Raw genomic sequence first — 24,342 nt, forward strand, 5'->3', positions numbered from 1 at the left:
GATGCAGAATACCGACCAGAGAGGGTGGGAGGGAAGAAAAGGTAAGGAAACTGAATGACTGCAAGAAGACCACCCTTCATATGCAAGAAGCTCAGTTATAAAAGGGAAGAGGAAAGATGCTCTGCTCGTTGGGGGGCTTACAGGGCAGAGGGACTTACGCACTGAGAGAAGGAGCTAACAGAAGGGAGACACAGCAGAAAGAGGATTCTCCAGTGAGAGGCGAAGGTGGGATTCAGAAAAGAAGTAGAGAAGCGCCTTTAACAGGAGGTGGGAGACACAGACGGGGAGGAGGTAAGGATGGTTACGGATTCAGAAGTTATAGACAGGAAAGCAGGGAACCTTTGTTTCTGTTTGTTCAGTGTTGTTCCTTTTTGGAAGAAGCAAAGGACAACTGCCAAGAGGAAGTCTCAGGTGTGGCAAGGTTAATGACAAATGTCACGGCATGTTGCTGGGCACACAAACTGCCTGAAGCATAGCAAGTGTCTGGCCCGGGAACCCTCTCCCGTATTTACCTCCAGTGGGGGTGAGGGATTTCTCAGCATATGCACGCTCCTAAGAAACAAATGAACTGAAATCAGGCTCTTCACTTGTTCACAGCAGACACCTCATGCACAGTGTCCATCACATTTCGGAGCGGGGATGATGTACAGTTAAGACTGATTTATGATTCCTGCCGCTATCACTTCAGCTCATCTGGCGCTTAACTGTCAATCGCGGTGTATAAGGTGCCGTACGGAGGCTGCTCAACAAGATTTTTGTTGGGCACGACTCCACAGGCAACAGGACTTCCACAACCACTGTAACTAGGGCAAAAACTACTCTGGGTCAACCTCATCCTAAATCCCTACATCACAGACTGTTTTACAGGGAACCTCGCTGAACACACACACTAACCCAAAGGATCCTTTTTCTGCCCCTTTGCCTCCTTCACAATGGTGACTTATTCCCACTGCAGAGACCCAAGGGACTATTTATTTTACTTCCTACCAAGACAAAACAAAACAGAATAATCTAATAACCATCCTTTAGTGTGTGTTACAGAAAAAAAAAAAAAAACTGGGAGCCAAGAAGGAAAAATAGTGGAGGGGCACCTGGGGGCAATCCTATACTCAGTAGGTTAAGCATCCGACTTTGGCTCAGGTCACAATCTCAAAGTTTGTGAGTTTGAGCCCCGCATCTGGATCTGTGCTGACAATCAGAGCCAGAACCTGCTTTGGATTCTGTGTCTCCCTCTTTCTCTGCCCCTCACCCGCTTGTGCTCTGTCTCTCTCTCAAAAATAAATAAACATTAAAATTTTTTTTTTTAAGAAAAGGAAAAATAGTGGGAATCAAGAAACCTGGGCTGGATCTCTGGCTCCGCCACAAACCACTGCTTGTCACAGAACCACTGATTCCTGATTTATAAAGCGAAGCAGCGGAGTTGGCCATCGATGACACCCCTGGTGTCCCAAATCTTCACCTAAGCTCTTCTCCCAGAGTCCCAACAAGCGATTTGATTTTTGCTTTGGGTCTCATCTGACATTGCTTTGGTTTGCCTTTTATGATTTTTTGCATAATTAAACCTTAGTTTATTTTTATTTATGTCCTAAAATCAATCCTTTTGTGTTTTTGCAGTTTTAAAAAAAGTTCATTATCGCTGGAATAGGTCATCTATAAATAGGAACATTGCTACAATCTGAGAATTTAAATTTGTCACTTCTATGAAAAATAAATATGAGCTTTTTTTTTTTAATTTTTATTTTTAAGTAATCTCTACACCCAACGTGGGCCTCCTGAAATCAAGAGTTGCATGCTCCATGGACTGAGTCAGCCAGGTGCCCCAAATATGAGCCTTCTTAAAATCAACCTTACATATTTATGTCTACTTTATAGAATGGGGGTATGGCATTTATTTGGAAAAACATTAACTAACCTATTGGTTTAAATCCTATACATCCTACTATGAATAAATTTGACCATCACTCCAATTTTCCTTTCAGTTAGGATGATCCTTAACTTCCAGTTGCTAAACAATAAAGGTTAAACAAATTTGTAGAGCTTTCAAGTTTCATAAAATTTCTCTTTACCCTTCAAATAAAACCTTAAGGTTTTAATAAAACCTTAAGAGAGCTTTTTTTCCCCTTACAAAGAAAAAAAAAAAAAAAAAAAAGGAGCTGGAAGCATGGCCCAGGAAAGAAAAAGAATTAAATCTCTCTACCTGGAACAGTAAAATCAGACATGAGGTTCTTTCTTTCTTTCTTTCTTTCTTTCTTTCTTTCTTTCTTTCTTTCTTTCTTTCGAGCCCTAGTACAGAAGCAGCAGAGTCCTGGGCTCCAGGGAAAAGACAGAAACTGGTTCAAGACACACTTTATCTGATCCCAGGAAGAAGACAACAAAGCATGGGGAAGGGACATGGCGGTATTGATTTGATCAGGAGCTGGGTTTACCCTTTCGGGGAAAAGGTAGCTTGCCAAAACTCACCAAACCAAATTATCACCCACGTTCCATGATTCTATGCCAGAAGAAAAGGAGAATTTATTTCCAGTGATTCTGGGTAAGAAGCAGAAGAACTTGGGAGGACAACAGTACTTACATGTTAAGAGAAAGATGAGATGTGAACAGATGAGTTCAGAGATGGCATCTAAAAGTGAAATTTGGTTTCTGGACTGTGCTGGAAAGAACAGAATAATACTTGTCTTGAGAAAAGTTCCATCTTTTGAATCTGACTTTATGGACAACTACTAAGTTGATGAAGAATAATTAACCAAAACATAAGGGATGAAATTGGTGCAAATGGATGAATACTGCAAAACCAGACACGACCCATGAAAAACAGTGATAGAGAGTGCCCATACAACAGAGTTCCATACCAGGGTACAGAATGCAGCCATGCTCAGTTCCCTGTGTCCTGAATCCATTCTTTGCTCCTTATCTTCACCTCTGGTGGGGAAGTCTTTTCACATAACCAAGTTAGGAGGCCGAGAGGCCCTCAGTATTAGCCAGTATTAGCCAGCTGTGGCAACAACAGACCCCTGAAAGAGACTGTAAAGCCTCCAGACTTTCACACATACTTTCCCTATGACTCGAATGCCCTCCACTCCCATTCCTCAAATGCATTCCCTTACTCTCCTTCCTTGGTAGGATGGAGCGGGGAGCTGGGTGGGAGAGGAGAGAGACAAAAAAGAAAAGAAACAACAGGAAAGGAGCTTCCATCCAAGATGGAAAGACAACTCAATGAGAATAGTAGAGAATGCCACACACAGCCTGTTTGTGTGTCCATGTTTGACCACAGGGGAAAGGGAGTTATTTCGGGTACAGAGCTCCTTCATCGTTCCAGACAGAAGGGCCTAACAAGGGTGACTTAAGTATAGCTGTTCCTTGTATACAAGTTCTCATGATTCAGACTCAGGAACTAAACAGATTTGGACAGCAAGAGATATCTGCACTGTTAAAAGATTAGATTTGGGGGTGCCTGGGTGGCGCAGTCGGTTAAGTGTCCGACTTCAGCCAGGTCACGATCTCGCGGTCCGTGAGTTCAAGCCCCGCGTCGGGCTCTGGGCTGATGGCTCAGAGCCTGGAGCCTGTTTCCGATTCTGTGTCTCCCTCTCTCTCTGCCCCTCGCCCGTTCATGCTCTGTCTCTCTCTGTCCCAAAAATAAATAAACTTTGAAAAAAAAAATTAAAAAAAAAAAAGATTAGATTTGGATATTAAACAGACTCACATGTACCATAAAGACTTGGTGGCAGAGACTCATTGCTGAAATAGAGACTAGAAAAGGGTATATATCTTCTCTTTAAAAAAAAAAAAAAACGCTATAATAAGAATGTTAAGAAATGGTTACTGCATTTCAAAAAATTACAAGTAAGGTGGAAGTAGGGTCAAGAGTATTAGAGATGGGATGATAGGGAGAAAAACAAATGGAACCCCAAGTGGTTCATTCAGATGAACAATGAGCAAACGTGTCACAACAGATCCTGACGCTATACTAAGGTAGAAAATACAGCAGCAAGAGAAGCCCCCCAAGTGTATAAACAGCGGCTGGAAGTTTCCACTAGAAATGCAACAGAAACAGAAAGACTAGATTCTGAATACCTGGGTTCAAGTCCTCTTTCCACCACCTTTTACTTCATGTGTGGTTTCTCTGAGCCTCAGCTAACTTTTCTGTAAAATGGGGGTGAGAATACTTTTCTAAAAGAATTACTGTGAAGCTTTAATGAGATTTATTTTACAAACTCTATAAAAGCATTTCATAAAAAAGTTTTATAAAAGCATTTTATAAACTCTTAAACTCTACACAGCTTCTATTATTTAAGCTGCAAAAGTCAAGAAAAAAGAAAGAACTTATCCTATAGAAGCCTGGAAAATGTCAAAGAGAAAGAAAAGCACTGGCTCTTGACCCCTGGCTGCACATTAGAATCATCAAGAGAAATTAAAAAAACAACAACAACAAAACAACGAACTGGGAGCAGCCCAGAGACACTGATTTAATTATCTACAGTGGGACCTGATCATTGCTAATTTTTTTGAAGTGTGATTTTTTTTTAAAAATTCTATTTCTATGTGAAGCGAAGACAGAAAGAACATGGTCACAGTGGAAAAGCCTTGAAGTTTCACTTCCAAAGGCACTAAAATTTACAGGAGGCTCTTGTCATAACTATATTATATCACTTATTACACTATGCTATATTTGTATCACCAGAACATATAATCCATCTGCCTCCACCACTAGACAGTGATCAAGAAGGTCTTATTCAATATTATTTCCCCAATATCTAGCAAATACAATACATGAAACAAACAGTAATAGTAATGGCAGTTAATAATTGAGTGCCTATAAAGTATCAGGTGTTAGACTAATTATTTATAGGTGTTATTTCTTATAAAATTAATCCCCCAAAATTCCCTATTTTGTTAAGTATTATTACCATTATTTATAGACAAAAAAACTTGGGCTCAGAAAAAGTGAAATAACTTGTCCAAAGTTACACCGTTCTTCAACCTCCTCTAATTAAAACAGCCTTAAGGCATTTTTGTCCATAATCCTTCAATAAATGATTTTTTTCCTTATATGACTCAGGATCATACAGGGCTTGGTCATTCGGTATGTCATTTCTCAATGCAGACATAAAACATATGTTAGAAACTGAACTACAGCTGTACCAAGCCTGAGGCTTCTGGGAGTTTATTTGCTTTTAAATAAATCCTTGTTAATCGGTGTTTGTTTTGTTGTAATTTGCATTTTTCCTATGACTGAAATATGACCCAGAAAGAAAAATGGAGCTTATCTAATTGAAATGTTATTATTTGAGGGGTAAGGAGGAATTTGGACTATGTCAGAAGATCAAGTTGCAGCATGTGAAGAACTGTGTCCTGCCTGAGTGTCCCAGGATGCTAGAGAAAGCAAACAATAGAGAGACAACAATCTGGCTCTGGAGAACTACATCTGTCTCTCATCAAAAAGTGTAAAGGGGAGTGCTTTCACCTTAAAATGCTCAAGCTGTTCTGCTGGTGGCGATAAATTCCGATCCAGTCCATCCTTTCCAGCACACCCCAAGTGGCCAAGCCTAGCCAACTCCAAGGCTAAAGTCAGCTCAGGTTGCCAAAATGTGTTTATGTATCTAATCAAGTAATTTAAGTAACTCAGGAGTATCTTCTTTTTGGTCTGTCATTATCCAACATATTTCTAAGATTCTTGCCAGCCACAATAAAATAAAGCCTTTTAAAAAGTTTGTGGGTTTTTTGTTTTTGTTTTTTAGAGGAAGGGGGAAATTTTGGCTAACAATACAGTAAAAAAAAAAAAAAAAAGCATACATCTAGTCCCAATTTACCCAAAAGGCCATCATCATATGGGAGTGTAATAATCTTCAACAGTTAAAAGTCGAAACAGATATCTTGGAACCCCTCTACTTGCTAGATGGGATGCTGCTTGATTCATGAATTATTTAATAAAACTAATTATATCTTAATTTTTTTTAAGTCAAAACAGAAAAACTAGAAAATTCATCTAAATATCTAAGAAACTACAGGAGTGCCTGGATGGCTCAGTTGGTTGAGTGTCTGACTTCAGCTCAGGTCATGATCTCATGGTTCATGGGTTCCAGCCCCATATCAGGCTCTGTGCTGACAGCTCAGAGCCCAGAGCCTGCTTCAGATTCTGGGTCTCCCTCTCTCTCTGCCCCTCCCCCACTCACGCTCTTTGTTTCTCAAAAATGAATAAACGTTAAAAAAACTTAAAAAAATACCTAAGAAATTATTTTTTTCTACAATGGAATTTTATAAAGTTTTAAAATCATTGAGAAATTAATATATAATACAATTAAGTGAAAAGAAGATGCAAAACTACATATGAACATGATTTCAAACTTTTAAGATACATTTTTAAAGACCTTTTTGTCTTTTATCCTTCAAAATATACACCAAAACATTAACAGTCATTGCCTCAGAATGGCAAATTTTAGGTGATCTATCCCTTTCTTCCTTATATGTTTCCATATTTCTGATGTTTTCTAAAATGGTTTTGCTGGTAACAACGACCAGGTGGAACTTAAGGGGATCTTATGAGAGCACACCCCGGTATTTTGGCCAGGGAACCCAAATCTTCTGCACAGAAGATGGGGCTGGCAAAACACAGATATGTACCTTATTTGTAGTTACGGCTTTGGCCCCAAATCCCAGTGAATCAGACTGTACTATGCTGAGAATTTCTTTTTTCTCTAATAGACAGACCTAAGGAGCCTCAAAGCAGTTTTCTGCCTAGCATAATCCTAAACTCAAACCCATACCAATCTTTGGATCTTATCACTGGAGGAAAAAAGTGACAGCGGCTAGCATCAAAGAAAATTGGCGGAAAGAGACAGGAAAAGAGTTTACGTCTACAGACACCCACCAAGGGCCTTTTTAAGCCACCCTGGCTTGCCAGGTAGGAGGTGAAAGCTTAGCCCTAGGAAGAGAAAAAGACAGCCCAGGATCAGCTTCCTGATCAAGTGGACAGAAGCAGAGGAGGAACATAGGCTTGGCTTATAAACTCAGCACGTGGCACTGCTCACCAGCCCAGGGGCCAAAATTCTTGGTTGAGTGGCACTGCTCTTTGGGGTGGAAGTGAAGTGCCCTTGGAACAGGGTGAGAGAGACAAGAAGTAGGGAACACATAAGGTCAAGCCTTGAATTATGCCGAGGCTAAACATGCATATATTTCTTACATAATCTGCGTGTGTATGTACGTATGTAATTATACACAAAGAGACAAAGCATGCATCCTCTTGATTCTGAATATATTAGTATCTGGTGATAAACAGATCTCAAGTTTTTAATTTTTGTTTTTTAAGTTTATTTTCAGAGAGACAGAGACAGCGTGAGTGGGGGGGGGGGGGGTCACAGAGAGGGAGAAAGAGAGAGAATCCCAAGCAGGCTCCGTGCTGCCAGCAGAGCCCAATGCGGGGCTTGAAACCAAGAACTGTGAGACCATGATCTGAGCCGAAATCAAAAGTCGGACGCTTAACCAACTGTGCCACCCAGGCGCCCCCTAAAATGTTTTTGACTAAACAGTCAGTTTTATAAAGTTATCCAAAATATTCTGCAAATAATCTTGTTTTGAAGCATTATTGTTACTGCATTTTGATAACTGAAACATCAACTAGTAGTAACCAAGAGGTATCATTCAAAACAGATCCAGCAAGTTTCACTACAAATTGTGTTCATATTGCCATAAACCCGAATGCCATCAACCCAATTATATCTTAGCTGGCTGACGATGTTTTCACGTCACAGGTCTGCCATGTCACTTCTCCACACCCAACACTGTGTAGGCCTGAAAGTCAAGCCAGGTTGACTCCTGAGCGGCAGACAGGTATGGTCTCCAAATCAATCCTGGCCTCTGCCAGTTCTTTCAACTCTCACCATGAAAATCAGATTGCATAAAAACCAGCATAGGGACTCATTCTGCCTCTAGGTTTTTCCTAACAAAGTACAATTTAGAACCTTCCCAGCCTCAGCCTGGTCTGGCCTGACTAATTCTAGTTGGTTCAGGCCTTGGTCATCTCAAAACAAAGGGAAGTCTGCGAAATCAAAACAGGGTAACTTCCTAAGTTATCAAAATGTTGCTATCATATGGGTACACTTCCACTCTAAAGAACAGATGAAGCTGTCCTACCTCACTAGTAATTTAAGACATAAAAATTAAAACAATAAAATGCTATTTTCTATTTATCAACTTAAAGATTTTTATTTTGCAACAGTGGGGTACAACAGACATTCTTACACACTGCTAATGGCACAACCTTATAAAATAAGGTAACAATGTAACTTAAGGATCTTCAAAATAAATAAGCATTGACCCAGGAATTTCAGAGTATATGCTAAAGAAATAATCAAAAGTAACTGTAGTTTTCTTATTGATTCTAAGAATTAATATGTTATGAATAATCACCATTTTCTGCTTGTAAAAAAAAAAGTAAAAGATTTATGTAAAAATTATTCATCACAATCAGAAACATCCAAAAATAGGTCATCATATACCTTCATACAATGATCTGGAGTTTTGTGACAAAATTAATCATAATACAATATGAAATGAAAATCACATGATGTAAAAGTGTATATACAGTTTGATATCAATTATGTTAAAACACATCCAGAGGGGGAAAAAGGCAAGAGAGTAATATACCAAATAACTTATATACATTTTCAATTTTCTTTTTTTAATGTTTATTTATTTATTATTTTTGAGAGACAGAGAAAGAGAGAGGGAGAGAGAAAGAGAGCGCGAGCAGGGGAGGGGCAGAGAGAGAGGGAGACAGAATCCCAAGCAGGCTTCAAGCCGTTAGCACAGAGTCCAATGCAGGTCTCGAACCCATGAACTGTGAGATCATGACCTGAACCGAAAGAGACTAAGAGTCAGATGCTTAACCAACTGAGCCACCTAGGTGCTCCTCAATTTTCCACCTTCAACCTTTTACATATTTTCTAAGTTTTCTACAATAACTTGGGTAACACTCTTACCAAAATAGATTTTATCTCCTAATGAACTTAAGCAGAAGAAACCACACACATACTTAACGCAAACCAAAAACACAATGAGGGGTGCCTGACTGGCTTAGTTGGTGGACTACGTGACTCTTAATGTGCAGGGTTGTTGTGAGTTTCAGCCCCATGTCAGGGGTAGAGTTAGAAAAGAGAAGAAAAGAGAAGAGAAGAGAAGAGAAGAGAAGAGAAGAGAAGAGAAGAGAAGAGAAGAGAAGAGAAAGAAAACAGAGGAGAGGAGAGGAGAGGAGAGGAGAGGAGAGGAGAGGAGAGGAGAGGAGAGGAGAGGAAAAGAAAAGAAAAGAAAAAAGAAAGATGTCACTAAAAACAAAACAAAAAACCACACAGTGAAATACCACTTCACATTCACTAGGATTGCATTATTTCATTTTGTTTTTTTTAACAGGCTCTATGCCCAATGTGGGGCTTGAACTTACAACCCTGAGATCAAGAGTCGGAGGTTCTACTGAGTGAGCCAGCCAGGAGCCCCTAGGATGGCTTTAATAAAAGACAGACAGTAACAAGTGTTGCTGAAGATGTGGAGAAACTTAAATACTCATGCAGTGCTGGTATGAATGTAAAATGGCACAGCCACTGTGGAAAATAGTTGGACAACCGCTCAAAAAGTTAAACGTGGAGTCATAATATGACCCAGCAATCCCACTCCTAGGCATATACCCAAGAGAAATGAAAACATATGTCCACACAAAAATTTGTGCATGAATGTTCACAGCAGCATTATTCATGACAACCAAAAGCCTATGTCCCAGGCTTGCTCTTACAGGCTGGGCTAGTGAATGTGTGAGCCAGCTGGTTGGTTTTTCCTGCTAAAATGTTCCCATCACTCAGGTGTAAAGGAACCAATGTCTATCAAACACCTTGATCTGTGAAGCTGGTATCATACAGCAATGAAAAGTTAAGTAAGGAAACTGAGGCTCAGTGACCAGCCCAAGATCTCAGTTGCTCCAGGATTCTCACTGTATTCAAAACTCATTCGTTCAGATTTTCAAAAGGGAAGGGGCAGACCTGCCCCTTAGCTGCCCTCACCCTCCTCCTGGCACTATCCTCTGATACTGACAGCCTGAAGCCTGAACCAGAATTGGGTATCACCAGGAAGTGGGTTCGGGCAGTTACAACAGCCTAACCAGCTGCCTGGCATCACAACAGAGCCTCAAAGGGTAATAATCAACAGGTCTCCAACCTAACCAACCCTTCCTCCCGCTGGATAGATGATAAAAAGCTGCCAATGCTCCTTTCTCTCACCCCGCCTGTAGGGAAACGTAACTACTCTCTTCTTTCCTTCCTGCCACTATTAAAATCCTGATATTGACTAGTAGGTATTTCCCAGGAGCTACTGCTTTTAAAGGAGTTTGTCTTCTCTTTAGACTCTAAAACGAGGGAGATTTACCAAGTTGTCACTACACTCTTACAAAGGGACCCTTATTTCGGGTAAGATTAAAGAATGTTCCAAATTCATGTATCTTTAGAATTACTAGGAGCACCTCTTGTCAGTAGCAGTTCTGTTATTCTTCTCCAGCTATAGAGAGCTCTGGACCTCAAAGAAAAGGCTGAATCTCCTCTATCACAGTTTAAACACAAGCCTTTCCCTGCCTCCCTCATTGCTCAAAATAAAGCAGATACAGAAGTTAATTCCCTGCCCGTTCACTCACTCATAAAGATGCATACAAAAGACAGGACCAGTTACTATGCGAAATTTAGAGACCCACAAAATTAAAAGTCTGTAGAGATGCCTCTGTTTCTTCATCTGTAAGACAGAAATAATAATTTATGTACCTACTTTACACTATTATAAGGAATAAATAAAATAATCAACTGTGCAGGGCATGTGGTAAGCACTCATGTTACCTATAGGAAAGGCTATAGGAAAAAAATTCTATATAATGTGCTACCATTTATCCAAATAAGAGAAAATATGAATATACACACAACACACACATATACATACACACAAAGCAAGAAAATTAATTTGCTTATATTAAAACAATAAAAGAATAATTCATAAAATTTAGGGAGAAAGAAAATAGGGTACAGAGATCAAAGACAGAAACCAGACTTCTCTGAATAGATCTTATGTTGTACATTTGACTTCAGGCCATGTATTTTATTTTTTACATAATTATGCAACAAAATTAAATTTTCAAAAGTAATCCTTCAAAATCAAAAAGAAATAAATGACTTTAAGTACCTAGTTGGTGACAAAGCCACACTGAGAACTATTCCAAGTGACCTTAAAATATAGGAATTTGAGGGGCGCCTGGGTGGCTCAGTCTGTTAAGCATCCAACTCTTGATTTCACCTCAGGTCATGATCTCAGCTCAGGTCACCATCTCATGGTTCGTGGGTTCGAGGCTCCAGGCTGACATGCAGAGCCTGCTTGGGATTCTCTCTCCCTCTCCCTCTCTCTGCTCCTCCCCATTAATGCTTTGTCTCTCTCAAAATAAATAAATAAACTTAAAAATATTAATAATTTGATTATACAGACCCAGTAGACCATGTCCTACAGACAAAACAAAAAAATACCAAAAATAAATCTTAAATATTTTTCAAGCACACATACCACTGGTGGTAGTATTGGGATTATTATCCTGAGACTTATGAGGACTGTAGGATAATGCCAATGAGAAATTACACTGTGCTGGGAACAGGGTTTTCAGCTTGGGAGAAAGGAGAAACAGATGCAAGATCAAGGAGTTAAAGAAAAACCCTGAAACCCTTAAAGGGAATTATCAATAAGAATTCATGATTTTTTTATGTCTTTAAAAGAAGTTACATATTTTCTAGCTCTCTCTACTTAGAAGACAAAGAAACCACATGCACTCCTAGGGCCCAGACTGTGGCTCTCTACCATTTGCCAAAAAAGGCAACCAGGGATCCTTAAAGAAATCACTGATCCCAGATCTGGGGCAGGAAATGTGTTAAGATGAGCCAGAATATCTTCCCTGGATTCTAGTTTGACATCACAGACTACTAATATCATGTCAGAAGGATTCAGGAGCCACTTCTACTGGACACAAATGGCACAATTTGGGCGTCAATTAGGCTAACAACTGTAACTGAAGTACATCAGATATACAGTTAAATCCATGAGTTCACATGGTTTTAACAAAAAACTCACTAACCACATTTGGAAATCAAGAAATTATTTTGAAAACCAAAATTAGGGGCGCCTGGGTGGCTTAGTCGGTTAAGCGTCTGACTTCGGCTCAGGTCATGATCTCGCAGTTCGTGAGTTCAAGCCCCGCGTCAGGGTCTGTGCTGATGGCTCAGAGCCTGGAGCCTGTTTCAGATTCTGTGTCTCCCTCTCTCTCTGACCCTCCCCCATTCATGCTCTGTCTCTCTCTGTCTCAAAAATAAATAAACGTTAAAAAAAAAAATTAAAAAAAAAAAAAGAAAACCAAAATTAAAGGGGAAAAAAACCTAAACCATTTATCTTGCCTTTCTTCTCCAAATTTATGTTGGGGTAACAAAGTAATTGATGAGGGCAGGAGTCGCTACAGAAGTGTTCTAGCTAATAAGAATGTTAAAATTATAACATCACCATTTTTCAACCCTTAATGAACTAATGGATCAAGGAATAATCATCAATGTCTACTAACATAGTAAGAGACCCAACCAGACATTATAGCATTATAGGCTTCCTGATAGAAGTTAACAACACTACCAAAAAAAAAAAAAAAAAAGAAAAAGAGAGAGAGAGAGAAACCTCAAACCTGAGTCTCATTAAGCCTCTAAATCCACCATTTTACAGGAAGTATGGGAACAGAACATTTTAACTGAAACTACCGGAATACAACAGGCAAAATCAGACTTTGGGAAGCTCTATAGCAGCACTCTTCAAAATGTGATCCACAGAGAGATGCCTGTCTGTGAACTTTTTGCCACCAGTCATGGACTGGTAAGTACAAAAGATAAGTACAAAAATTGAGAGTTGGCATTCATAAATACTTAGAGCAAATTAACAGTTTTAGGTCTATTGAGTCCATTTTTCTTTTTTAACAGGGCTAGCTTTATGTATGCCTTTTATTTCATTTTTCTGGAAAAGCTTAAATGCCAAGCTAAGAAATGTATGCCATATTTTGTATATAAAAGAAAAAGTAAAAGCAATTTTTGAAAAGAGAAATAATATAATCTCAGATAAACTTTCAGATTAATCCAGCAGCAATAAAAACCGGCCACTGGAAGAGACAGAGTTTAGAAATGGGGAAGGGTACTTGAGGCCAGAGTTAGAATGACTACCTTCATTATCACCATCTGCCGTTTACTGAATAGTTACTATGTGCAAGTTTCTACACTAAACTTTTAGTTGTACCTTTTCATTTAATCCTTGTAAAAACCAAGCAAGGCTCTGCTACTTACTAGCACTGAATCCCAGTATCCTAATTTCAAAAATGGAATACCAATGCCTCTTCACAGGTCTGTAGTGAAGATTTAATGAAAAAATTTACATGAATGTACAGTTGACCCTTGAACAATGTGGGCACTCACCCCCATGCAGTCAAAAATCTGTGTATAACTGTGGACTCCCCCAAAACTTAACTACTAATAGTGAGAACTGCCAAGTGATCACTTTTAATTGTGATATACAACTTACTGAATAGACTAAATGCTCACACAGAGATGATTAGCGTCACTTGGCATTTTAAGTGGATGCTGGCAACACTTGAGCTCAGCGCCAACAGCCAACAGGAGGTGGCCATGAAAATATTACCGGTAGTACAGTATGTACTACAGTTAATTCCTTACAGCTACGATTTAATACTACATGTCTGTACTTGTTTACATTTGACTATAAATGGTGCCACGTACACTCTGTGTGCTTAAGTTTTGACATATTTTAACTTTTTATAATAGGTTTGTGTATATTTTATGATAGTAAATGATAACACAGACTAGCATCTACATATATTTTATGCATTCATGACATACCTAACTTCTACTTAAGTTTTTCTATATTTCTAGGCCACATAGTTCATCTGCAAGTTTAATTGCCACAAATCCCCAAAATTTTTTCACGTGTGTGTGTGTGTGTGTGTGTGTGTATTTTTAATTCAACATATAGGTAGACTTGCACAGTTCAAACTGGTATTGTTCAAGAAATGGCTTTGTAAATGATATGGCCCCACACAAATAAATGGTATTTTCATTATGATTATTACTGTTTCTCGAATCAATCAGATGACTCTGTCTTGCTTTTAAATATTAGAATATCTGGGGCACCTGGGTGGCTCAGTCAGTTAAGCGTCTGACTTCAGCTCAGGTCATGAACTCGCAGTTTGTGAGTTCGAGCCCCGCATCAGGCTCTGTGCTGACAGCTCGGAGCCTGGAGCCTGCTTCGGATTCTGTGTCTCCCTCTCTCTCTGCCCCTCCCCTGCTCATGCTCTGTCTCTGTCTCTCAAAAATAAGTAAGTGTTAAAAAAAATTTTTTTTAATATTAGAATACCAAGGAGCACCTGACTGGCTCAGTCAGAAGAGCATGTGACTCTTGATCTCAGGGTCACAAGTTCAAGCCCCATGTTGGGAGTAGAGATTACTATAAATGAATGAATGAATGAATGAATGAATGAACATAAACTTAGAAAGAAAGAAAGAAAGAAAGAAAGAAAGAAAGAAAGAAAGAAAGAGAAAGAGAAAGAGAAAAAGAAAAAGAAAAAGAAAAAGAATACCAAGAATTCAAGTCAAAGAATTTCCTGAGCTGGTGATGCACTTACAGAAGTTCTTGCAGTGGAAGCAACAAAGACATTTCCCAACCAGTCCCATGAAATCTTCTAATGCCTGAACTGTTTGTTTGTGGTCACATTGTTTGCTACCATCCAAGCTCAACAACCGGAGGGAAGAAGCAACAGATGTTCAGTGACTGGCCAATTCCTCTAGGAACTGCCACAGTCCATGGCATAAAACAATGATTTCTAAATGAAGAAAGATCACAGTCAGATGAAAGACAAGATATCTCGATGCGCTCCACTGCAAAAATGTTGTTTGTTAAACATAAAAGGTCATTTGAGGAACAGCCAGTGAAGGATTAATTAGCAGAGCAAACAAGAGTATTTTTGAGGGAAAAAGCTACAGAGGACAGAACTTTAAATTACCCAGCTTTCAATGATTTCTTTTCCACTATTATAATATAAAAGGTTTTTTGTGGAAACCATGAGGTCATTGTTTTCCAGAGTCTTTACTATAGGAAACAGCTGTGGGGAACTACACAAACAGTGAACACTGCCCTATTTAGTAGCCCCTCATTGTGACAAGTGTATAGAGGGGGACAGGAAAAATCCATCAAACCACACTCTAATAACAAAACAAAAGCAGAGTCAAACTAAAAACTTTAGGCCACACAAAGGACGACATAAAACAATTAGTTCAGAATAAGCCTCTGTAAGTCAGGACAAGCACCTGTGTTATTACATCTGTATCTTGACTTAAAGAGATAATTCCAAGAGCAGCTCCTTTCGACATGGGTCACCAAAAACTCAAACGATTGATTTTGCACAGTACCTGATATATGACAGACATTCGACAAATTTAACTAAAAAAAAGGTCTTCCTAGGACTCTTATGTTATATACTGTATGACCTGTCCAAAACTGAATTTACCCGCCCACCTGCAGAACTGTTCTGCATTTTGTGCTTCTGGTCTTGAACAGTGCCATCCCACCACACCCTGCTTCAGTACCTCTGAGTTATGTTCAGTTCCTCCTTCTTATTCACTTTTCACACACCCATAAAGCTGCCAAACACTGTCAACTCTGCTTCAAACATAGATTTTATATACATGCTCTAAAGTCAGAGGAAAGGAACAAAAGGCAAGGAAAAGGAGATAAATAAGCTGAATCCACTCCAATCCACTACAGCATATGTGGCTCCTTCAGAAACCACCCCCAAGACTCTGCTTAAACTTGTCCAGTGATAAAAATACAATTATGTGAGACAGCTCACACAATACGCAGCTGAATCCAAGTCTACACACCTAGTCCCAAATTGCACCACAGTTCCTGTCTATCAAGACTCCCTTTCTTAAATATCCCATGATCACTGACCCCATGTTCAATTTAAATGCATGATCTTTTCTGCCCCTTGTGCTCCACAAACCACTTCCCCTTTCCAACTATTCCATTCCCATCAAATGATTCCCATGATTTTCTCCATACCTCAGTTCTGAAACCTTGGTGTTTACAACTCCATCCCTTGGACTCTCCCTAATAATGTCATAATGTCCTCCAAAATGTCCCTTGGATTCACCCTTTCCTCGGTTCATACTTATGATTGTCCTTTTCCTGCAATTACTTTCTCCTCCATTGGATTCATTTGTGCTCACCGTCAGACCCATTTTTCTAAAGCATCCTTTTCATCAAATTAGTGTCTGCACAGCTCAAGAAGCCTATATTGAAACACTACTGATTGCAGCCTCAAGGCTAAACTGTTGTGACAGACTTTCAAGGCCACCCACAATTTGCCCTTCTCATCTCATTCATTTGTATTTATTTCCCCTTCTCTCCAAATCAGGGGTTCTCAACTGGGGCAATTTTGCCCCCCAGGGGACATTTGGCAATGTCTGGAGACATTTTTGATTGTCATGACTGGGGTAAGGGACTGGAACACTGCTAAACATCCTACAATGCCAGGATAGTCCTGCCCCCCTCCCCCCCCAAAAAAAACTGACCCTGTAAAAGAAAATAATTTTAAAAAATGGCAAACAAGGGCAGTCACTAATAAGAGGAAGCACATGTCAGCGGGGGTAGGCCCTAGCATGCACCATTGATGGGTCAGAGAATCCTGTCCTCTACGACTCTTTGCTGGGCAATCCAGCAACGTGCAGCAACATTTTAAATGCAACATTTAAATTCCCTTTGACTAAGCAGTGCCACTTCTAAGACTCAGTCTTTAGAAAATGAGACTTGGTGTATACTGAAGGATTGGCTATAATGATTAAAAACTTTATACTACCGGGGCGCCTGGGTGGCTCAGTCGGTTGAGTGGCCGACTTCAGCTCAGGTCATGATCTCGCGGTCCGTGAGTTTGAGCCCTGCATCGGGCTCTGTGCTGACAGCTCAGAGCCTGGAGCCTGTTTCAGACTCTGTGTCTCCCTCTCTCTGACCCTCCCCGTTCATGCTCTGTCTCTCTCTGTCTCAAAAATAAATAAACGCTAAAAAAAAAAAATTTTTTTTAATTAAAAAAAAAATAAAAACTTTAATACTACCTAAACACCCACCATTGGGCTTCTATACCACTGCCAAAAAGAATGAGATGGGCTTGGATGTATCAACAAAAAACAAGGAAAGCCATGCTACCCATGGGTAGGGCAATAGGGGAAACCCAAGTTACAGAACTATATGTGGAGCATGAGCCCACCAATGTAAAAGATGTAGACATGTTTATATACACAACTAAGTGGTCTGAAAGGATTATTTTTAAGGCCGACTTCCCAAAGTGCCTAAGTCTGAGAAGCAATGGCATGTATACAGTGTTAGCTGCAGCTACCTTATTTTCACTAAGATTGAGCACCAGAGTCTTAGTGGAGGGAGAACATTATACATTTCAGCACACCCCACCTTACCTCTTTATGTTTTATGTTGAGAATTGTATTTCAGTGGTTGTAAAAACAAGGTAACAGAAGCACGGGTGTGCTTCGGTGTGTGCATCAGCAACGCAGAGGTGATGAAGGCTGAAGGCACAGCTCTGGTTCTGTTCTCTCGGTCTCTAGCCAGCAGGGGAACCGCATTCCCTTCATCCAGAAAGGCTGAGGCCATTCACATCTCCCCCTAAGTCTAATATTTGACGATTCGGTTACCTCCCTTCTCCTTCAGAGATGTGGAGCTTCGCTACAACAAAAGTGACAGTACTGGACAGAGAAGGGAACTGATCAGGAAGACACATACTTTATACTTGGCCACAAATCTAAATGTGACCTACACAATTTTTTTTCTTACTTTTCAAATGAATTTAAGGGGCACCCTCAAATCCGAATACTCCTTGGGAACCACTGTGAAATATCAATATACTAAACATTTTCACACAAACCAGGAAAACTTAGATCATAGGTCGACAGCATAAAATCAGAGCCTCCAACATGAGTCTATGAAAAAGTAAGGTGTGAAACTGAGCCAGTATAACCCCAATTGCTAGCTTATCTGCTACTACTCATTTATACATTTATTCTCTTTGTAACCTGAGAACTCTCACTCATAAATAGGCACCACCAGGCACCGCAGTTCAAGGAAAAAAAATATGGAATAGAAATTTCTATTCATCAATTATCTTTTGTTTTACGGCAAATTTAGAAGGAATCCCCACAGTTCTATTATCAGTAGAGAACTCTGTTCTAGTTGTTTTTTGGCAGCACAGTTTGAAAACTGCTGCTATAAAACGTATCTTTGTTACTTGAAAGATGACCACCCATCTCTTTACTTGCTGCGCAAGGGCACTGAGTACTAGAAATCAGCACGTAGGAGAAACTGGAAGCACACACACTGGCATCCTACTAGTTAGACAATAAGCTCATTTCCTCTTAAAACAGCATTTTGAGCATTCAGGTTTCAGAATGATTTATTTTCTCTCCTTGTTTTACCAAGATAATGGTCCAAGGATCCTTCCAGTGAAGTCAAATTTTACTCTAGTGCTGCTGCAAACACACACACACAGAGGAGAAAACGTAACACGGCAAACATTCTAAAGGCTGAGATACTAAGAAAAACGCCCTAAGAAGGCACAAAACATTCCTCCAACAGAGTGTTTTTCAATCTCAGCCTAACTCGCATTTTGGGCTGGATAACCAACCCCTTACCGAGGGGAGCAGAGCCAGCAGCACCCCCACCCCAGTTGCATCAACCAAGTATGTCTCCAGACAAGGCCAAATGTCCCCAGGAATGGAAGGGTTGGGAAGGCAAAAGAGCCTTGGTTGAGAACCCTGCTCTATGAGGAGGAGAAAAACACCTGCTTAAAAGGAGAAAAGGATATACGTGGCAGCCAGAGAAGTTTCTTAAAGCATACCAAGGTTGAACCAGTCAATCCATTTCATTTTGGAAAATGAAAGGCCAACCTTAACAACCATCTAGTAGCTCATCCAAAACCAAGAATCTGTCTACCTGGCAAGCTCCTAAACCTCAAATAAATCAAAGTGGTTAGGAATCAAGAAAGAACTCTAATTGGAAAACTTACAAAGAAAATCATTAGTAACTTAAGAAAGTTTTAAGACGATAAAAGCATACTCAAAGACATACTAAGTGCTTTTCGAGACCTCAAGGCAAACTCTCAAGATGGCAAATTGGTTTCATCTTCTCTGCCAACTCCAATCAACTGGTAGTGACTGCCTGGAGCCCAGAATTGGGCAGGATTCTGAGGTTGAATGTGAGCTCAGGGAAAGAGTATCCGCATGGAACACCAATGTCTGACACATACAGGCAAAGGGCCGTGGTAACACGTATACCTCTCACTCACCTTCTTGGTGTTCAACTCAACTTTCTTTATGCTTAAAATAATACCCATCAAATTTGGCTGTAATAAAACATTTTGGGGGGAAAAAGTAATCCTCCACAGTGTCACTAGGCTTACCTAATTCAGGGGCAAAAAGAGGAGGAGGAGGAGGAGAAGGAAGAAGGGGAGGAGGAGAAGGAAGAGGGGAGGAGGAGAAGGAAGAAGGGGAGGAGGAGAAGGAAGAAGGGGAGGAGGAGAAGGAAGAAGGGGAGGAGGAGAAGGAAGAAGGGGAGGAGGAGAAGGAAGAAGGGGAGGAGGAGAAGGAAGAAGGAGAGGAGGAGAAGGAAGAAGGGGAGGAGGAGGAGGAGGAGGAAGGAGGAGGGAGGAGGAGGAGGAGGAAGAGTCTGATTCTACCACTCTCCTGCTTAAAAAAATCAGCCCTGGATTCTCAACTTCCAGAGAACAGTGTCCAAACCAGCATAGCCTACAAAGCCATTCACAATCCACATAACATACTTCTCCCAGACTTTCAGCATCCCCACTGCTCTTCATGGTGTAACCAGCCACCAAATGTCTGTTCCTCCAAAACCGCATGCCCTTTCACGCCACCCCCTCTTCTCTGCCTGGCTAATTTCTCTTCATCCTGCAGACCGCTTCTCTGTGATGCTTGACTTGTTCTCCAGAGCAAGAGTGTTCCGTGGACCATCAGCATCACCTGGGAGCTTGATAGAAATCTCAGAACTTCAGGCCCCACCCCATCTCCACCAAATCTAAATCAGCTTTGTGACGAGACGTCCACGATTACGTGCACAGTAAAGTATAAGAAGTGATGTTTTGGGGAATGTACCAAGTCTCACTGGACTTAGTTCTTCACAGGCAAGTACAGTGTGTTTCCGAAATAAAAGTGCCTCACACTTTGGCGGGCTGCCCCTGAGGCAAACTCCTCCTTTATTCAACTTCTCTCTTAAGCCAAGAAAACCCAAATAGCCACCTTCCAGCCTCCATGGCAGCCAGAGGTGGCCAACTGACATGGCTGTAAGTCAATGAGATGTCAGCAAAAGCCTGCTGAGGGGGCGCTTCTGGAAAAACTTACTTTCCCAGTGCCTTCCTACCTTGACAAACATTAAGGATAAAAAGCCAAAGGGACAAAATAGCCAAGGACAACAGAGAGGAAACACAGAAATAGTCTGAGACCCTGTTGAGCTCTTCAAGCCATTGTACATTAGAACACCTACCTCCAGACTTACTGTGTGAGCTATTTCAACATCTTTATTGCTTAAGGCATCATCATTGGGGCTTCCTCTTTCTTGTGCTGAACGCATTCCTAACTGATTGAGTAAACCCATAATAAATGGGAAGTGAATGAATGAATGCAATGTGAAATCTACTAAGGTTCAGAAGATTATATTTTTTAAAAATAGGGCCTCTAAGAATCTGTTCAACTTTGCCAAAGCATGCTTAAAAATCAGCCTCCGCATTTCTAGAATTATTGACCCATTTCTGTTCACAGCTTTTTAATGGATTAAAAAAAGAAAAAGACAACCTTTTAAAAAGCAATGGAAATGTTCACATACAAAAATGCTGGAGGAATTGATTTTTATATTTTGGAAAGAGTAGAAAACCAAACTTAAAACACTGGGTTCTGACCTTGAAAAGTTTGCAATTTGCTGTGGCTACTGACAGGCAACTATAAGCAAAGAGGAAAAAAGAGAAGAAAAAAGACTTACAGTAGCTGGTTGGTTGCCATTCTCTCCTACTTTCTTATTTTGAGATCTCTGACACTGATCTCATTTTTTTCCAGTCCCTATCCCAGTCAAGTATTTCCATTCAAATTTCCAAGATCAAACAGCAGTCATTTTTTCTTTTTAAGAAAAACAGAACATAAATAAATATAAATAACATGTATTAAAAGAGGAGGGGTGCACTCTGACAGTATTGTTCCTCAACAAAGTAGGTCCTCAATCAAGTGCTGAATCCTCAGATCATTTTATATTTTAATCAAATCATTTATTTTTACTTAAATAAATTTTAGAAAGGCACTTTCACAGCACCAATGAAAAACCAGTACCATTTGTCACAGATAGAAGACAAATGTAAAAACAAACACAATGAAAACATACCCTTATTAAATCCTAGCTACTGCTGTCTGCCAAGGCCTCTAAACTTAGCTTGTTCTGTTTAAAAAACAAAACAAAACAAAAAGGTGGGGGAGTGAGCATGAGGTGTTAAAGTCAGGCTACCACCAAGCTGAGACCTTCTCTTGGGCATAATCAGGACAGACAGAATGGAAAAGGAATTAACTTTCTCACTGTGTGATTTCATTCTATTTAATACCATACCCATGTCCCACCTCAAAGTATCCCTCCTAAATCTCAAATCATCTTCCCCTCTTTTTTGCTCAAAATAAGAGCCCATCTCCTTAGTGCAGCCTAAATGGCCCTACACAGCTACCACTCAGCTCTCATCAGAGCTCACCACGCCTCCAGCTCCACCCGCAGACAGCAAACGGGGACCCAAGGGCCATATCTAGTCCACTGCTTGTTTCTGTACGGCCAGAGAGCTAAGAACAGTTTGCAGAGCTAAATATTTGTAATCAATCTGATGATAGGGAACGCTAATTTTGAACTCCAATTAAGGTGAACACTCCTCCCATTAGTAGACCTATATTACAAAATACAGTATTCACTCACCATATTTTTATTTTAGTCAATGAACATTTTGTGGAAGTTTGTTTTTTCTTGTTTTTTAGTACCTACATAAGAGCTTCCATTTTGCATCCTGACCATTTACTATATGGCCATTTACAGAAAGAGTTTGCTGATCCCAGAGCTACACTGTTCCTCAAGTGCACCAAGCTCTCAGGCTTTCACACTTTTATACCTGGGAGGCAATTCCCCCTGACCTCCTCAAGGCTGGCTCTCCCTGGTTACTCAAGTCTCAGTTCAAACCTCGCCTCTTCCAAAGGCGTCACCCTAACCCTGCCCCTCCCCATTTAAAGTAGCCTGCCAACACATCAATCACATCACCAAGTTTTAATTTCTTCAAACCACTATCTGATATTACCTCCTCACCTTACTAAAACCTGTAATGATAAAGAGAATAAACGCAGCAAATATACATGGTACTATGCACAATGGAAGCGATTTGCAAAGCAGGTTGAACCTAATAGAAGTGCCAATCTGTAAGTAAAAAACGGTCAAAAATGGGTAATCTCAAAGGGTTCAACCCAACATATCAACTTGTTTGCAGCTCACAACCACCTATGAGGTAAGTACCAGATGATGAAGCTGGCACAGAGAGGATGAGAAACTTGCCTGAGGTCACAATGCTAGTAAAGCATTATGGCAGAACGAGGATTTGAACCCAGGCTCAACTTTCCCACCCCCAAGAATGTAAGTTCAATGAAGGCAGGAGGTCATGTTCATTGCCATATCCCTCCAGGGCCCGTCACAGGGCCAGGCTCGTAGTAAGCCCTTAATACTCGAAGAATGAATGGGTGAGTCTCCCTTACAAACAGTGGCATCGGTCCTAGACTCGGGGCCCACACCTCTTTAGACCCGTGCGCTGGTTGGCCCGCCGCGCCGCCAGGAAAGGAGGAATGGAAGGGAGACCTGGGGAGCCGGGTGCCCCAGGGACGCAGGGGGCAGGGCCCCCCTCCTGGGGTGGGGACGCGGCGGGGCTCACCTTGAAGTCGCGGCTGTGCTGCGGGGTGTACTCCAGGGTCCAGAGGGCCCGCACCAGGTGCGCCAGCTGCTCGGTGACCTCGCCCTGGCCCTGCGTGCCGCGGCCCACAGGCTGCTCGGGGTCAGGCGAGGGCTCGGGCCGCCCCGCCCGGTACTGGCCGAGCGCCAGATACTCGGCGAAGAGCTCGGTGTTGCTGAGACACTGCAGCGTGGCGTTCATGAAGCACGTGTTGCCGTGGTTCCGGAGCCCCGCCACCCCGGGCACCGGCTCGGCGGCGCAGGCGGGCGGCGCGGGCGAGGCGGGCGGCGGCGGACACGGCGGCGGCGTGGGCGCGGCAGCCGGCCCGGGCGGGAAGCAGCTGCGGAGGCCGCCGCGGTCCGGGGCGGCGCCCTCGGAGCTAAGGTGCGAGAGCGTGGACAGCGTCTTAAGGACGCGGCTCATGAAGCTGCCCACCGAGCGCGCCGACGAGGGCGAGGCGGGCGCTGCCGGCCCGGGCCCCGCGGGGCCCCCCGCGCCGCCGCCGCCGCCCGCGCGGCCGCTCCGAAACAGCCGCTTGCTGAAGGAGCGCTTCTCCTTCCCGCCCGCCGCAGCCGGCGGCCCGGGCCCGGGCGCCGTTACCTTGGACATGGCGGTCGCCGACGCTCATCACCCCGTCCGCCCGCCCGGCCCGCGGCCCCGCCACGGCCGCCGCCGCATCCCGCCGCGCCGCGCCTCACCGGGCCGGGGGGCTCGACGCCCCGCACACCTCAGAGCGCCGCCGAGCGAGCCAGCGAGCGAGCGGCGGCCGGCGGGGCGGGCGGGCGCGCGCGCGATCCGCCCAGCTGGGCCGCTCACGTGACCCGCCTCCCGGCGCCGCCCGCCCGGCGCTGAAGCCGTTGTGGCTGCCATGTTTATTGTGGGAATGGATATGCCCCTCCAGCCAGACGAGATGACTCTCGGCTCCGGGGCGGTCCCGCTTTGTGAAGTCCAAGAGAGGCCATGTCTAATGTGGGCACGGTCCCAGCAAGGTGGACAGCGCTGGGCTCGTGCCCGGGGATGGACCCCAGGGGTGGGTCTCGGTCTTCTGATCTGATGGCGGAGGCCTTGAGAAAGTGCAGAGATCAGGTTGCCGCCCCTTACCAGACCGTGGAAGACGTGACGGATATGGCCCTGAACAGTTCTGAGCAAGCCAGTCCTGCCCGGCTCCCGAGGGACCCGGACCGCCTGCGCGCCTACCCGAACGCCATCACCGAGTC

General features: G+C 42.2%; 1 protein-coding gene across 4 annotated transcripts in view; it reads right to left on the reverse strand.

Moving 5' to 3' along the window:
* USP31 (ubiquitin specific peptidase 31) overlaps positions 1-23,915 on the reverse strand; it is a 69,210-nt gene extending 45,295 nt beyond the window's left edge. The window contains exon 1 of one of the 4 annotated variants that reach the window (XM_027043038.2): positions 23,108-23,915. In XM_027043038.2, the coding sequence (XP_026898839.1) occupies positions 23,108-23,734 (627 nt within the window). In that variant the 5' untranslated portion in view covers positions 23,735-23,915. Of the gene's footprint in view, positions 1-512; positions 2,201-21,150; positions 22,371-23,107 lie in introns of those variants that run through there. The other 3 variants (XM_015067090.3, XM_027043039.2, XM_053213742.1) reach the window with 3 other exon arrangements.
* Between the last annotated feature and the right edge of the window lie 427 nt (positions 23,916-24,342).

Source organism: Acinonyx jubatus, chromosome E3, assembly GCF_027475565.1.
Source record: "Acinonyx jubatus isolate Ajub_Pintada_27869175 chromosome E3, VMU_Ajub_asm_v1.0, whole genome shotgun sequence".
Classification (NCBI taxonomy): domain Eukaryota; kingdom Metazoa; phylum Chordata; class Mammalia; order Carnivora; family Felidae; genus Acinonyx; species Acinonyx jubatus.